This window comes from Pelophylax lessonae (assembly GCF_965119305.1).
Source record: "Pelophylax lessonae genome assembly, chromosome: 10".
NCBI classification, from domain to species: Eukaryota; Metazoa; Chordata; class Amphibia; order Anura; family Ranidae; genus Pelophylax; species Pelophylax lessonae.
The window spans coordinates 79720192-79736219 of record NC_138777.1 but is presented as its reverse complement, the minus strand read 5'-3'; the positions used below and the strand labels follow the sequence as shown (position 1 = coordinate 79736219).

Sequence of the window (16028 nt, the reverse complement as noted above, 5' to 3'; positions counted from 1 at the left end):
TGCACCCGCACAAAGTCGCACATGACCCTTTTTTTCAGCCGCATCAGGATCGGATCGCACAGTGGTTCACACTTGTGCGATCCGATCCTGTGCGAACTGTCAGATCGCACTGCGATATGCGATCAAACTGGGGGTGTCGTTAACATTTAATTGACACCCCCTGCGTATTGCATACGGCAGTGTGAACTGCCTCTTGTGCAGATGCGATGCGGGAACAGGCTGCGAATACGCAGCCTTCCAGCATCGCACAAGTGTGAACCGGCACTTACACTGTTTGCTCATTATTATTTTAAATAAATGAAAAAAAAGGCACATTGAGTTTTTTTATTATTTTATCCGATTAATCGAAAAATAATCGGCAACTAATCGATTATTAAAATAATCGTTAGTTGCAGCCCTAATCACTACTTCAATCCAAGGCCTGAAGCAGTGATACCAGGAAGCAGTTAAGTGTTACTAAACTCACAACAGTAAAATCAGTCTGTATATGCAGTAAAGCTTGCTTGTTATTCTCACTGTGGAACCTTAAGGGGTTGATCCTCTGCATTGTCTGAAAAGGCTGTTCAATCCCTTCTCCTCTGATCATCTCCTTCTTACACGGACTCAGTTAGGTGTGTTTTGCTAGAGAGTTTTTTTTTTTTTTTCTCTTGGGAGAGTGTATGATCAGCACAGGGCCCATCAGCACTGTCCAGAGGGTCAGGGGTCCTGCATTCTCATTGGACAATCATGGGAGAATGAAAACTCCTCCCACAAACTTTAACCAGACACTCACAGAAGTCACAGGACTGCTCTAACTGCTGATGCATTTCCATGATCGATGTACTGTGGGAGACCAGATATAGTGAATGCAGGGTCTTGGGTTTAGTAACACTTTAAAGAATGGTCAGGGCAAAGAAATAAAAAAAGCAAGCTTTCATGTACTTATACAAAAATTGTATAATGCGAGGCTGTGGGTGTAAAGACGTGGGTTTATTACATGCAACACTTATTCTAACCTCATCAAAGATTTCCAGGTAGAAGGAATCGACTCCTGGAGGCACAGTACACTGGATCACTTTGTTCCATCTGGGATTTTTGGCACCATTATGTGCTGTGGGAGTCTCATACACCGCATACCCCAAACGTATCCTGCAGTATGGATCCATTCGTGTCATACCATAGTTCTTCGCAAGCTTGGCCTAAAGACAGGAATTATTAAATTATATGATACACAGCTACAAGGATGGTTATCAGGTACAGAATCGAATACTTGTTGATGGAATAGAAAACCAGATGAGCGCTTCCTGCTCATGTCCTGCCTCTAGGTTTGCTGGTCCAGCATATCATATAGGACATTAAAATGGTTCTAAAGGCAGGAGATTACATTTTTTACCTTCATGCACTCTATGCATTAGGAAAAATCTTTGTGTGCAGCTCCTCCTCCCCAGAGCACCACATGCATTTCAGAACCTTTTACTGCAGGGTACCAGAGAATGTATGCGTGTTTCTCACAGCTAGATAGATTGGTGCTAAAGCAGAGACTTTGGTGATCTGTTAATACCTGTATGTGAGGCAAGCTGGTGAGCTATACAGCTATTGTTAATACACCTGTTGCAAGGCATTGAGCAGTAAAGAGCTCTACTGTCATGTCAGTGTCTGGAAACCATTTTATAAGGTTTAATGGAGCCTCCTATGTATTTCATAACTTGTTAGGTATGCATTTTAGCATATAGCAGTATGCAAAGGATTAAATGATAATGTGTCTTGCTATAGAATTCTCAACCCACTGCACTGTAAGGGTGTAAAGATTCCGCAGTCAATGGCATTTTGCAGCACTTTTATAATATGAACAAATGTTATCACAGGGCATACTGCATTTCAGAGCAGGTCAGCAGATCAGGAATTCAGTTTATTCATCTCTCAATATGCAGATTTATGTTGACATGCAGTGTGCTCCATGTAAATCTTTATTCACAGACATGAATGGGGGTCCACAGATAGCCAATGACATCTGTCAAAGTCAGCATAGGAAAGATCTTGGAATTTCTTAACAGAATAAAACAAGGACAGTAAATTAAATTCTACATGTACCATCTTTTAAGCTTAAGCAAACTGTATAGCGTCGCAATTTTGTGACTACAAAGCAGAGCATATGTAGCTCAACAGGGTGACTTCTTAGAAAAAAGGTTCTGCTTTATTTTATTCACTTTTAACACATGCAAAATCTCTTTAGGAATGTACAGTATCTTACAAAAGTTTTGTAAATATTTTATTATATCTTTTCATGTGCCAATATTGAAAAAAAAATGACACTTTGCTACAATGTAAAGTAGTGAATGTACAGCTTGTATAAGGCTCCATGTACACGGGACGCTGGAAATGGCCGTTTAGGAGCAGTTGGGCGTTTTTTTCAGAAGCCCCTGAACCCATCTACATTTTATCTTATCTGTCCATGTACACCAGGTCGTTTACAGTCATTTGCAGGCAGTTGCGTTCAGGGACTGTTTTTAGAACGCAATTATTTGCGTTCGAACGTGTGTTTCCCGGTGTTTCAAACGCACACACGCGTCCGAACGCGATGACCCGCGTTTAGCGTTCGCGTTTTTCCATTTTAAAGGGGAATAATTTTTTTGACCTCTAGGAACGCTTCTAAACGCAAACGCCCGCAAACGCTGCTAAACGCCCGCTAAACGCGGGTACAAACGCGACCGAACGGACGTTTCAAACGTCCTAAAAATTCCAGCATTCAAAAGGGACTTTTAACAACGTCCCGTGTACATGGAGCCTAACAGTGTAAATTTGCTGTCCCCTCAAAATAACTCAACACACAGCCATTAGTGTCTAAACCGCTGGCAACAAAAGTGAGTACACCCCTAAGTGAAAATGTCCAAATTGGGCCAAATTAGCCATTTCCCTCCCCAGTGTCATATGACTCGTTAGTGTTACAAGGTCTCAGGTGTGAATGGGGAGCAGGTGTGGTAAATTTGGTGTTATCACTCTTACTCTCTTATACTGGTCACTTGAAGTTCAACATGGCACCTCATGGCAAAGAACTCTGAGGAACTAAAAAAAAAAAATCGTTGCTTTACATAAGGATGGCCCCTAGGCTATAAGAAGATTGCCCGACCCTGAAACTAAGCTGCAGCATGGTGGCCAAGACCATACAGAGGTTTAACAGGACAGGTTCCACTCAGAACAGGCCTCGCCGTGGTCGGCCAAAGAAGAGGAGTGCACGTGCTCAGCGTCATATCCAGAGGTTGTCTTTGGGAAATAGACATGAGTGCTGCTAGCACTGCAGCAGAGGTTGAAGGGGTGGGGGGTGGGTCAGACCATACTCTGCAAACTGCATCAAATTGTTTTGCATGGCTGTCGTCCAAGAAGTAAGCCTTTTCTAAAGATGCACAAGAAAGCCCGCAGTTTGCTGAAAACAAGCAGACTAAGGACATGGATTACTGGAACCATGACCTGTGGTGATGAGCCCAAGATAAACCTATTTGGTTCAGATGGTGTCAAGTGTGTGTGGCAGCAACCAGGTGAGGAGTACAAAGACAAGCGTGTCTTGCCTACAGTCAAGCATGGTGGTGGGAGTGTCATGGCCTAGGGCTGCATGAGTGCTGCTGGCGCTGGGGAACTACAGTTCATTGAGGGAACCATGAATGCCAACATGTACTGTGACATAATGAAGCAGAGCATGATCCCCTCCCTTCACAGGCTAGGCCGCAGGGCATATAAGGTAAGGGTAAGGAGCATATGGTTATAGATTGCTATTATAGGTCCCTGTATTAAAATAATACGAAGACGAAGCTACGCCAATCGGAGAAGCGAAACGCGTTGACGTCATCTTTACCGCCGGAGCAACGAGCAGTGTCACAGACGTGGACGGCGGGGGGAGCCAGCGGGAGCTGGAGGTTCGGGACCAGCACACGCACCAGGCACTTCAGCGGCATCTCAGCGGAGGACGGAAACCAGAGCAGTGCGGCAATGGGTCGGAGGTCAGGTAAGTGATAACACTACACCATCCAGGAAGAGGGGTGAAGATTCAGCCGTTCGGCTGACAGAGTGTCTCTGACGAGACGGAGCAAACCACTAAGGCATCCTGCATTGGATGAACACAGGCACACACTCTGCATAGTCCCCAAGAATCGGTGGTAGACTTTAAACCACCTGACACCCCACCATTAATGCCGCAAATATAAAAGGAGACATCCACATGCTCTGCAAACCTCCAAAACAACCAACCCATAAAAGACATTTATAACACCAAAATGAAACATCCCCAACCAATGAACCGCTGAATCCTGATACTTCACTTACACTATAAGAGGGAAGGAGTTCTGAATCAAGGCAATTGCAGACCTGATCACGAGTCACAATACAGACTCGGAACAAAAAGGAGGAATACTCTGCCGTACCCTCGGATCGTGTAAATGATGCTATTTAGAGGAGAAATTATCTCAGCTACCCACCACTGTGAACCCCCACTCACCCTGCTTCATTTAGCAAAAAACGATTGACTATTAGTCTCTTTTTTTTCCCCCACAAGCCCACAGACACACATCGCAGGAAGGATAAAGACACGGTGTACACCGCTAGAAAGTATACTGATTAATAATAGCCCAGTGATGTCATTTATTATGCACCGGCCAGTACCCTGTTAATTGTTAAATGTTTTACGTTGTATGTCTTGTTTTTTATGTTTATACTGGTCACATACTATAAGGCAAAGCCAATATCTGTACGGTGTTGTAATCACAAGAAAAATTATTTACAAATAAATTGCTAGGATTTACATTTTACTTTTGAATCCCTAAATTTGTGTACTGACCATTTAACCAAACCTTAGTTCTGACCCTTGAACAGAACACCTTTTTCATAGGCCGCAGGGCAGTATTCCAACATAACAACCCCAAACACACCTCCAAGACGACCACTGCCTTGTTAAAGAAGCTAAGTGTAAAGGTGATGCACTGGCCAAGCATGTCTCCAGACCTAAACCCGATTGAGCATCTGTGGGGCATCCTCAAATGGAAGGTGGAGGAGCGCAAGGTCTCTAACATTCACCAGCTCCATGATGTCATGGAGGGGTAGAAGAGGACTACAGTGGCAACCTGTGAAGCTCTGGTGCACTCCATGCCCATTAACCAAAAGGGTTAGGGAGGGGTGGAAAATAATAGTGGCCAGGCAAAATATTGACACGTTGGGCCCAATTTGGACATTTTCACTTAGGGATGTACTCACTTTTGTTGCCAAGGGTTTAGACAAACAATGGCTGTGTGTCAAATTATTTTGGAGGGAAAGCAAATTTACACTGTTACAGTGGGTACGGAAAGTATTCAGACCCCCTTAAATTTTTCACTCTTTGTTATATTGCAGCCATTTGCTAAAATCATTTAGGTTCATTCTTCTTCCTCATGAATGTACACATAGCACCCCATACTGACAGAAAAACACAGAATTGTTGACATTGTTGCAGATTTATTAAAAAAGAAAAACTGAAATATCACATGGTCCTAAGTATTCAGACCCTTTGCTGTGACACTCATATTTAACTCAGGTGCTTTCCATTTCTTCTGATCATCCTTGAGATGGTTCTACACCTTCATTTGAGTCCAGCTGTGTTTGATTATACTGATTGGACTTGATTAGGAAAGCCACACACCTGTCTATATAAGACCTTCCAGATCACAATGCATGTCAGAGCAAATGAGAATCATGAGGTCAAAGGAACTGCCTGAAGAGCTCAGAGACAGAATTGTGGCAAGGCACAGATCTGGCCAAGGTTACAAAAAGATTTCTGCTGCACTTAAGGTTCCTAAGAGCACAGTGGCCTTCATAATCCTCAAATGGACGACGTTTGGGGCGACCAGAACCCTTCCTAGAGCTGGCCGTCCGGCCAAACTGAGCTATCGGGGGAGAAGAGCCTTGGTGAGAGAGGTAAAGAAGAACCCAAAGATCACTGTGGCTGAGCTCCAGAGATGCAGTCAGGAGATGGGAGAAAGTTGTAGAAAGTCAACCATCACTGCAGCCCTCCACCAGTCGGGGCTTTATGGCAGAGTGGCCCGACGGAAGCCTCTCCTCAGTGTAAGACACATGAAAGCCCGCATGGAGTTTGCTAAAAAACACCTGAAGGACTCCAAGATGGTGAGAAATAAGATTCTGTGGTCTGATGAGACCAAAATAGAACTTTTTGGCCTAATTCTAAGCGGTATGTGTGGAGAAAACCAGGCACTGCTCATCACCTGTCCAATACAGTCCCAACAGTGAAGCATGGTGGTGGCAGCATCATGCTGTGGGGGTGTTTTTCAGCTGCAGGGACAAGACGACTGGTTGCAATCGAGGGAAAGATGAATGCGGCCAAGTACAGGGATATCCTGGACAAAAACCTTCTCCAGAGTGCTCTGGACCTCAGAATGGGCCGAAGGTTTACCTTCCAACAAGACAATGACCCTAAGCACACAGCTAAAATAACGAAGGAGTGGCTTCACAACTCCGTGACTGTTCTTGAATGGTCCAGCCAGAGCCCTGACTTAAACCCAATTGAGCATCTCTGGAGAGACCTAAAAATGGCTGTCCACCAACGTTTACCATCCAACCTGACAGAACTGGAGAGGATCTGCAAGGAGGAATGGCAGAGGATCCCCAAATCCAGGTGTGAAAGACTTGTTGCATCTTTCCCAAAAAGACTCCTGGCTGTATTAGATCAAAAGGGGGCTTCTACTAAATACTGAGCAAAGGGTCTGAATACTTAGGACCATGTGATATTTCAGTTTTTCTTTTTTAATAAATCTGCAACAATGTCAACAATTCTGTGTTTTTCTGTCAGTATGGGGTGCTATGTGTACATTCATGAGGAAGAAGAATGAACCTAAATTATTTTAGCAAATGGCTGCAATATAACAAAGAGTGAAAAATTTAAGGGGGTCTGAATACTTTCCGTACCCACTGTAAACAAGCTGTACACTCACTACTTTACATTGTAGCAAAGTGTAATTTCTTCACCGTTGTCACATGAAAAGATATAATAAAATGTTTACAAAAATGTGAGGGGTTACACACTTTTGTGAGATACTGTAAATCTATAACCATTCTGAGCCAGTTATACAGAGCATACGAGAGAAAAAGGTTACCTTCAGTGATGTCAAAATGAGCTGTATATCCCCGAGGTTATTGGATGCTTAAAGTGATTGTAAATGCTTTTCTTTTTTTTTTTTTTTTTTTAGATAAAACAAAAAGCAAACCAAATGTTATACTTACCTGCTTCCAACCCCAAACCTCCTATTCTTGAGTACCCCACCAGCGCTCCTCCCCTTCCCACTGAAAGCCTCACTGTTGCAATCTATAAAAACAAACTGCAGGACTCGACCCCGTCCTCCCACTCCCTCATCACTTGCTTTGAATGACAGTGGCTCCCGCTGCCTCAGTAGAGCCTGTGACACCAAGACGTAAGAGGAAAGAAGAGTCGCAGACACGAACAGCAATGGATACAGTGAGGGCTCAGATAAGTAATACGTAAATATTTGAATTTCCATAGTCAGGCCACAGTTCTAATTTAATGGATCAGTATGACAGCCATGCTACTAATATTTTCAACAATGATAAACCTATTTGTTTCCTATTTGCTCTTGGTTAAGACTCAAGCTACTTCACATACCCATGTATGTTACACCTGTTACAGAAAAAGGTATAGGACTTCATAAAACTCTTTAAAGCCATGCGGAATGTCTAAATGCTATGAAAAGATCTTTATACAAATAGGAATATTGTTAAAAAGAAAAAAAATCGAATGAGGACAGCTCCAAGCAAACCCACCCATCTGCCCACATCAAGAGACCACAGGAAGTGATGGTAATGGCAGCAGCAGTGTGGGGTAGTTCACAATAAAGTTTGCAGGCTTTGCTAAGGAATTAAACTCTTATAAAGGCATCCTATTTACTTTCTTTTTTTTTTAAGCCAAGTTAACCTTTAAAATCAAGTCATATATACACACACCATATACAAATATCAATTACCTAGCACCATAAGTTACCTACCTGCACTACAGTGATGCTGACTCGGCCCATCGTCCCCATTGATCCTGCGTACTGAAGCTGCTGAGCAGCCTGGGCATCCAATTGGATTTGCTGTTGCTGTTGGGTGGGTGCGATGCGCAGAAAGTCCTGGGGGAGTTCACCAATAAACACCTGCACACAGAAAAAAGGGAGAAACATTATATACCAGTTGTGCTGCACTGAATTCACTACAAGCAACACTAACATACGAGCAGTGAAAATATAAAACACACAAACCTAGAAACCAATCAGACTCCAGTTTAAAGATGATTTTTAATAGGCTGCCATGCACTTTCTAGAGCAGGGATCTTCAAACTATGGCCCTCCAGCTGTTGCAGAACTACACATCTCATGAGGCTTTGTAAAGCTTGACATTCACAGATCTGAGCAGGCATGATGGGAATTGTAGTTCCTGAACAACTGGAGGGCCATAGTGTGAAGACCCCTGTTCTAGAGTCAGAAAACCACCTATCTCCTGCGGGAATAAAACTCTTTAATAGAGAGCCGAATGGCTCAATTCTATAAAAATATCCGTATACAAATAAATATGAATATTGTAGGGAAAGAGAATGTCTAGTGTCTTACCTCTTCTTCATAAAAAATAACCTGTGTGACTAAATGAAAGACGTACGCAGTTCAGCCCTACCCTTCCCCACAAGTGATAGTAGCTCCAGGTGAAGCTCTTTCCAATAATGAATCATACAACAACCTTACTGTACTGCACTGATAGAGTAATAAAGGACGTGGGGAGGGAAGGACAGCATTCCTTACTGATCAGACACAGAGTTCACATCAGCAGAACATTCTCTAAAATAAACAGAAGAGGGCTGGGTAGACAAGTTCTGGCCTGTTGAGCAAGGCCTGTAGTAGGACAGCTTCAATTATTCCATGACACCCAGAAAACGGTAGTAAACCACGACCGTTTGGGAACATTCCAGTGCCGATCATACAGTGTCGATCATTCCACTTTTGACTACAATTTTTTTGTGATCAGGTGAATCTATCAAGAAAACTTAAGACTACAGTTAATTTGTTTATTAAATGTAGAAGGGCCAATATATCCCTCAATGTCAATAAGAACAGAGATACAAGAAAATAAAAAAATATAACCAAGTGCTACACGCAACTACACTTTCTCATCCTCCCAGTTAAATGGTTTCTTGAAAAAAGTTGCAAGTCATTTAGTGACAAAATGTTTCCATGGTAAAACTAGGCCTGACAAAAGAATGAGGGGGGGGGGGGGGTTCTAGAGTCCCCTATATAGCGGTAACTGGCTGATCTTTCCACTGCTGCAGCTGGGGTCCAAATAGCCGATATTTGTCTCATACCTGCCCAGAGACATAGATGAAGATGCTTTACACTGTAAGAAAAGTTTTCATTACAATATTTAGGGTATTTATTAATGCTGAATTTTTTTTTTTCCAACACAGCTGTGTTCTTTGCACTCTTATTTAAACTGTCTAGCATAAGGAAAAGGTTATTTGAAAAAAAAAAAAAAAATTACTGAAAATTTTTTCCTTTTTTGCTACACCCCTTTCTATTAATAAGGCCTGATACATACTGGGCTTAAAAATGCTGCTTTTACAGACAATTTTATTTTTCCATCCTATAAAAGGCATGTGTGGCCAAGTACACATAGGCATTTACAGGTGTTTTAGAAGAGGAGTATTTAGAAACTAGAAAAAAAGTGAAATAAAATAACCACATCAAAAGGGCGTTTAAAACGCTGAAAAACTGAAAAAACACTGAAGGCCTTCAATGGGCAGAATAAAATTTAATATGCTTGACGCCTAAATGGTATTGCAATACACAGCCTTAGACGCATTTAACCACTTCCATATCAGGCCAATTCTGGCTCTCCTACATGTAAAAATCCTAATTTTTTTTGCTAGACTTAGCCCACTTTTTTTTGCATAATGTGAAAGATGATGTTACGCTGAGTAAATAGATACCCAACATGTCATGCTTTAAAATTGCGTGGAAATGGCGTCAAACTTCGGTACTTAAAAATCTCCATAGGCGACGCTTTCAAAATTTTCACAGGTTACCCATTTAGAGTTAGAGGTGGTCTAGTGCTAGAATTGTTGCTCTCGCTCTATCATTCGTGGCGAAACCTCACGTGTGGTTTGAACGCCATTTATATATGTGGGCGCGACATACATATGTGTTCGCTTCTGCATACAAAGCACTCGGGAACAGGGCGCTTTTAATTTTTTTTTTTATTTATACTTTCCCTTTACATTCCTTGTAAAGGGAATAAATGGGAATGGGGAATAATGTAATGGGAATAAAAGTAATAAAAAAAAAAAAAAAAAATGAAACATCCCTTGTAATAGGAATAGGACATGACAGGTCCTCTTAGAAAAAAGAAGAATATCTCAGCCTTTTCTGTTAAAAAAAACAAACCTAAGGGCCCTTTCACACGGGCGCTCCGTATGTCCGCAAATCATCCTATTTTTTTGCGGATGATTTGCGGACATAATGTAAGTCAATGGCATTGCGGATGTCAGCGGAATACCATCCGCTGACATCCGATTTCCTTCCTTTCAGTTCTGTTCCGTTCCAAAAAACGGAACAGAACCCTATTTTTCCTACGTTCAAAAAACGAAAAGGAAGGAAAATCGGATGTCAGCGGTGTCATCCGCTGACATCTACAATGCCCATAGACTTACATTATGTCCGCATATCATCCGCAAATGGATAGGATGATATGTGGGCACACGGAGTGCCGGAGCGGATCGCAATGCAGTCCGCTCCGTGTGAAAGAGCCCTAAGACGCGATGTCATAACGCTGCGCCTGGCCTCCAAAGGTCAGAGACTGCAGGGAACCAGCTGGTCCACTGTATTTTCTATGGTAAAAGTCTGCCGCCAGTCAATTCATTCTCCGGCTCGCCAATGGCACGGGCTAGCCAGTAGAAGCACCGGGGGGGGGTGGCGGGAGGGTGGACCTCCCCTACCATCGCCTGTAAAAAAAAAAAAAAAACTGAACAGCCACTAGGATTGTTTTTACTGTGCAGGGAATCGCCGACAGGAAAGAAAAAAAAGATAGCTGAATGATGCCTGCAGCTGCACCCATCACCCAGATATCTCCACTCAAAGTCCAGGACATCACAGGACATCCAGCCGGCGGGAAGTGCCAAGAATTTTGGCGCAAGAAAAGCAAATACCCTGTGTGCATGAGCCCTAAAATTTAAATTGGTTTGTCAAAAATGGCAGGGATGAATGGAAAGCATTTGTAAACTTGTTAATTCTTCACTGAATCAGGATGGTACACCAAGCCATATGCGGGCAAGCAGTCAACACTGACACTAAAAATATGAACTCTTCTGAATCCGCATCTAGTAGACCGGACTGAAAATAAAAGCTTTTTGAGGTGGACATTAGCAGTTTTTTGCCTTTGATCAACTTTTTTTTTTTTTTTTTAAAGTAAAGTAAGTATTTATGTATACTGCGGTAGAAATGGAGACCTCGTGTTTACAGAAACGGATTCTGGGCCCTTACACCTTTCATTTTCTTAAGGCTACATTCAAAACTGAGCGTAGCGTTTTCGCGCCTTTTTTACCGCGATTTTTACACGCGTTTTTTGTGCAGGCGTTTTTTTGATTGAATAGATACCAATGGAAAACGCCTGTAATCTGCCCAAAAAGAAGCTCATGTACTTTTTTGAGCGTTGGGCGTTTTGCTTACAGCGTCAAAACGCTCAGATGTGAACAGGGGCCATTGAAATGAATAGGATTTGTCTTATTGGGCGTTTTGAGAGCTGATCCTAGAGCAGAAAAACTCCCCAAAAACGCCCCAAAACGCCTAGATGTGAACGGAGCCTTATGGTCTTTATTCTTAATACTATACGTCACGTTTATACCCTACTGTAAAGCACTACAGAAAACACTACCACTGCATAAATTAAAGTTAATAGCAACACTTACATTTAATAAAAAGCAACATGCATTAAGGAATGTAATTTGCAAATATAAATACTTGTCAATTTAAGAAAAGTGAAAACTGCATAGTTTACTCTACAATTTATTGCAAGATATGCACTCAAAACGTCCACAATGTCTGGCGAGTGGCAGATGTGACCTAGCCCATTGTACTCCAGGAGACATCTGCCCATCTATGGATCAATTGTGAATTCTTGCTACAGAAAGAATAGAGAACACTCATCTGCTTCAATGCCAGATTTCAAAATGTAAGTTGCTGGTGAGACAGCTTGCTCACCCAGCTAGTAAAAGAGTGGCACGAGTAAGCGGGGGGGGGGGGTGTTTCACTGCTAGAATTTATCCTCCAAGGTGATCCTGCCACTAGCTAGCGACAGGAACACCACTCGTGTGACATTAAACAATTTTATTGTAATCAGCAGACTGACATACAACCCTAATTCCAAAAAAAGTTGGAACGTGTAAAATCTACCTAAAAATAGATTGCAATGTTTTGCAAATAAGATAAACACAAATATTCAATAATAAAATAAGGGCTTGAGAGATTTGCAAGTCACTAACCATTCAGTTTTTTTGTAGATTTTACAGTGTGTCCCAATTTGTTTGGAATCGGGGTTGTACTTGGACAGAACAGCACTACTTAGTATGTAAACATGGATGAATCCATTAACATTCAATGTATTACAAAATTATACATAGTACACGTGTCTTTTTTTTTTTTTTATCACACACAGCAATATGATATATAAATATACATTATATATATATATATATATATATATATATATATATATATATATATATATATATATATATATACATACATACACACACACAATTATATTTATACGTGTGTGTGTGTGTGTGTGTGTATATATATATATATACACATACAATTATATATATATACATACACACATTATATATATATATATATATATATATATATATATATATATATATATATATATATATATATATATATATATATATATATATATATATATATATATATACACACACACACACACACACACACACACACACACCAATGTTATATATACATACACACACACTGTATATGAACACTGCTGTACACAGTGCTCTTAAATAAGCTAAAACCCATGTGAACAAGGCCTTCAACTCATTTGAAAGGAGGTCTGAGTTTTTAGTAACTAAACTGTAGCAAGAACGCCTGCCATTTCTCAACATTTGTTATTTGCAATGAAACCACTAGATGTCCCTCTTGTACCACATCTATAGAAGTAAGAGGCTTAGGAACACAGCCATAAATAAAGAATGGTACAAAAACATCCTCACCGAGCAACTTCAGCCAAACATCCAAGAACAGTTTTGGCGACAAACATTGCCTTTTTCAGCATGGCGGAGCACCTTGCCATAAGGTAGTGACTCAACTCCTGTCCTCAGGACCCACAAACCGGCCAGGTTTTCAAGATAACTTAAATACATCACAGGTGATATAATATGCTGCTAAGTGATTGCAGTATTCTAGTCGAGTTGAGAACCACTGCCATAAAGCGAAAGTGATAAGTGGCTTGGGGAACAAAACATAGAAACTTTGGGTCAGTGGTCAGGAAACTCCCCAGAACTTAATCCCATTGAGATCTTGTGGTCAATCGTCCAGAGGGGGGTGAAAAAAAAACCCCCCACAAATTCTGACAAACTCCAAGCATTAATTATGTAAGAATGGGCTGCCATCAGTTAGGATGTGGCCCAGAAGTTGGTTGACAGCATACCCAGGGAATTGCAGAGGTCTTGAAAAAGAGGGGTCAATACTGAAAATCTTGACTCTGCATAAACGTAATGTAATTGACAATAAAAGCCTTTGACACCTATGCAATACTTGTAACTATACTTCAGTAGATCATAGTAACATCTGACAAAAAGATCTAAAAACAATGAAGCAGCAGACTTTGTGAATATACATATTCGTGTCATTCTCAAAAACCTTTGGCCATGGCTGTATGCAATCTACGGAACTCTTACAATCCCCATTTGCAAAGGAACACTCAAACAACGGCTGCATAAAACATACCCAGTTCCATACAATTGCTATTGCAAATCTTGTGCATATGAGAGAAAAGAACATATTTGATTGTAAATTTCCCTCAACTGCTAAATAGCGTTTAAAAGTGCACAAACATTGCAAAAAAACACTTCAGCTTTCACAAAAACATAAAATTTTACAATGCATTTTGCACAGAAGGACAACAAACTGTAGGCCAGTTCAAGGTAACTTCTCCTAATCCCCGCATGACTCAGATTTAGAGCAAGGCAGAACAGACAGTATTATCAAATACAGATGAGTGGGATCCATGTCTCTCAATGGACTCCAAGAGAAGGTTTTACAGTGACAACAAAAATCCTATTTTCTTTCTTGACCATTGTGGGACACAGGAAGTCTAACCTTTGAGAATGTCTAAAAGCAGACCATCCAAGGGGTGGACAACACAACACTGCAAACAATCATGAACAAGCCCAAGAAAAAGAACAGGCAACTAGATACCGCCTGTAGCTAAAATAGTCCAGAAGAACATTTTGTTCAAACCTGCATCAGATAAGACCAAAACATCCACCCGGTGGCAGCCTTGAAAATCTGGGATAAATGTGCTTGAAGCCAAAAAGCCCAGGAAGTACTCACAAATCTAGTTGTGTACCTTGGCAGAAAAGAGTGGAACCAGATCCTTACACTGAAATTAAGGGAATAGGAAATCAAGGGAACAATTTTGGCAGTGATAGAAGATTTAGTCTGCTCCTTAGGCTTCTTCTGCTGGTGAAGATGGGAGATCTTACCACTAGTAGCATCCAAACAATACCATTTTGGTTAAAGTATCTCCTCTCCAGTGCTGTCCCTCTCAGACACTCCGCATCTTCCACTATATGCCAGCTGGTGGTGTCAGTGGTTGTAAAGGTTAAAGGTTTTTTTACCTTCATGCATTCTATGCATTAAAGAAAAACTTATGTGAGCAGCATACCCACCAGAATCCCCCTAATACTTACCAGAGTCCCATCAAGATCCAGCTATGTGCATGAGAGAAGCAGCTCTCCGAGGTCTCTTCCTCCTCATTGGCTGAGACAACGCAGTGGCTCTTGCTGCCATCAGTCAGGAGGGAGCAGGGGGTGGGGTTAAGCCTTGCTCTGGGTGTCCTATGGACACACAGATTCAACTTGAGTGAGCATGCATGAGTGCCCCCATAGCAAGTGGCTTCTTATGGGGGCACTTGACAAGGGGGAGGAGCCAGGAGAGCTGGTAGGGGACCGGAGAAGAGCAGGATTGGGATTGCTCTGTGCAAAACCACTGCACAGAGCAAGTATGACATTTATTTAAAAAAATAGCCTTTAATAGCCCTTTAACCATTTTCCAGGCCATCCCAAAAACAGACGCCTGGCAAAGCTATACAAGAAGAGGAAGGTCCCTGCTCATCGTGTGACTGGATGGAAGACACTTAATGAAGGTACTATACTACATAGTTACATAGTAGGTGAGGTTGAATAAAGACAATAGTCCATCCAGTTCAACCTGTGTAGGTGTGTGTGGCCGTAATCATCTCTCATACCCCTGAATGTTTTTCTCCTTGAGATGTACGTCTAAGAGTCTTTTGAAAGCCACCATACTTGCCGTAGAAACCACCTCTTGTGGTAGAGAATTCCACAATCGTGTAGCCCTAACAGTAAAGAACCCCCCACGTTGCCTGAGGTTAAAACGCTTCTCCTCTAATCGCATTGTATGCCCTCGAGTCCTCATGCAATCCCTTAGACTGAATAGCTGTTTTTCTATGTCGCACCTTTGAGATATTTATAAATTGCTATCATGTCCCCTCTCAGGCATCTCTTCTCCAGGGAGAATAAATCAAAGCGATTGCAGACACTCTTCATAATTAAGTACTGCATATTTTTTAGTGTATGGGGTAGGAGGAATATGGGGTAGGTGAATCTGGACTTTAGGTTAAAAGGAGGTTTTACAAGAAAATCGTACATTTCCTAGTTTTGGTACCTGAATTTACAATTATAAAAAAGGAACCTAAAGAGGTTGTAGAGTTAC

General features: G+C 41.6%; 1 protein-coding gene across 2 annotated transcripts in view; it reads right to left on the bottom strand.

Annotated features, from left to right (window-relative positions):
• TOLLIP (toll interacting protein) overlaps positions 1-16028 on the bottom strand; it is a 119475-nt gene that overhangs the window by 41444 nt on the left and 62003 nt on the right. For both annotated transcript variants that reach the window (XM_082269970.1, XM_082269971.1), the window contains exons 2-3: positions 8010-8159; positions 996-1178 (exon numbers count right to left, since the gene is read on the bottom strand). In XM_082269970.1, the coding sequence (XP_082126096.1) occupies positions 996-1178; positions 8010-8159 (333 nt within the window). The remainder of the gene's footprint in view (positions 1-995; positions 1179-8009; positions 8160-16028) is intronic.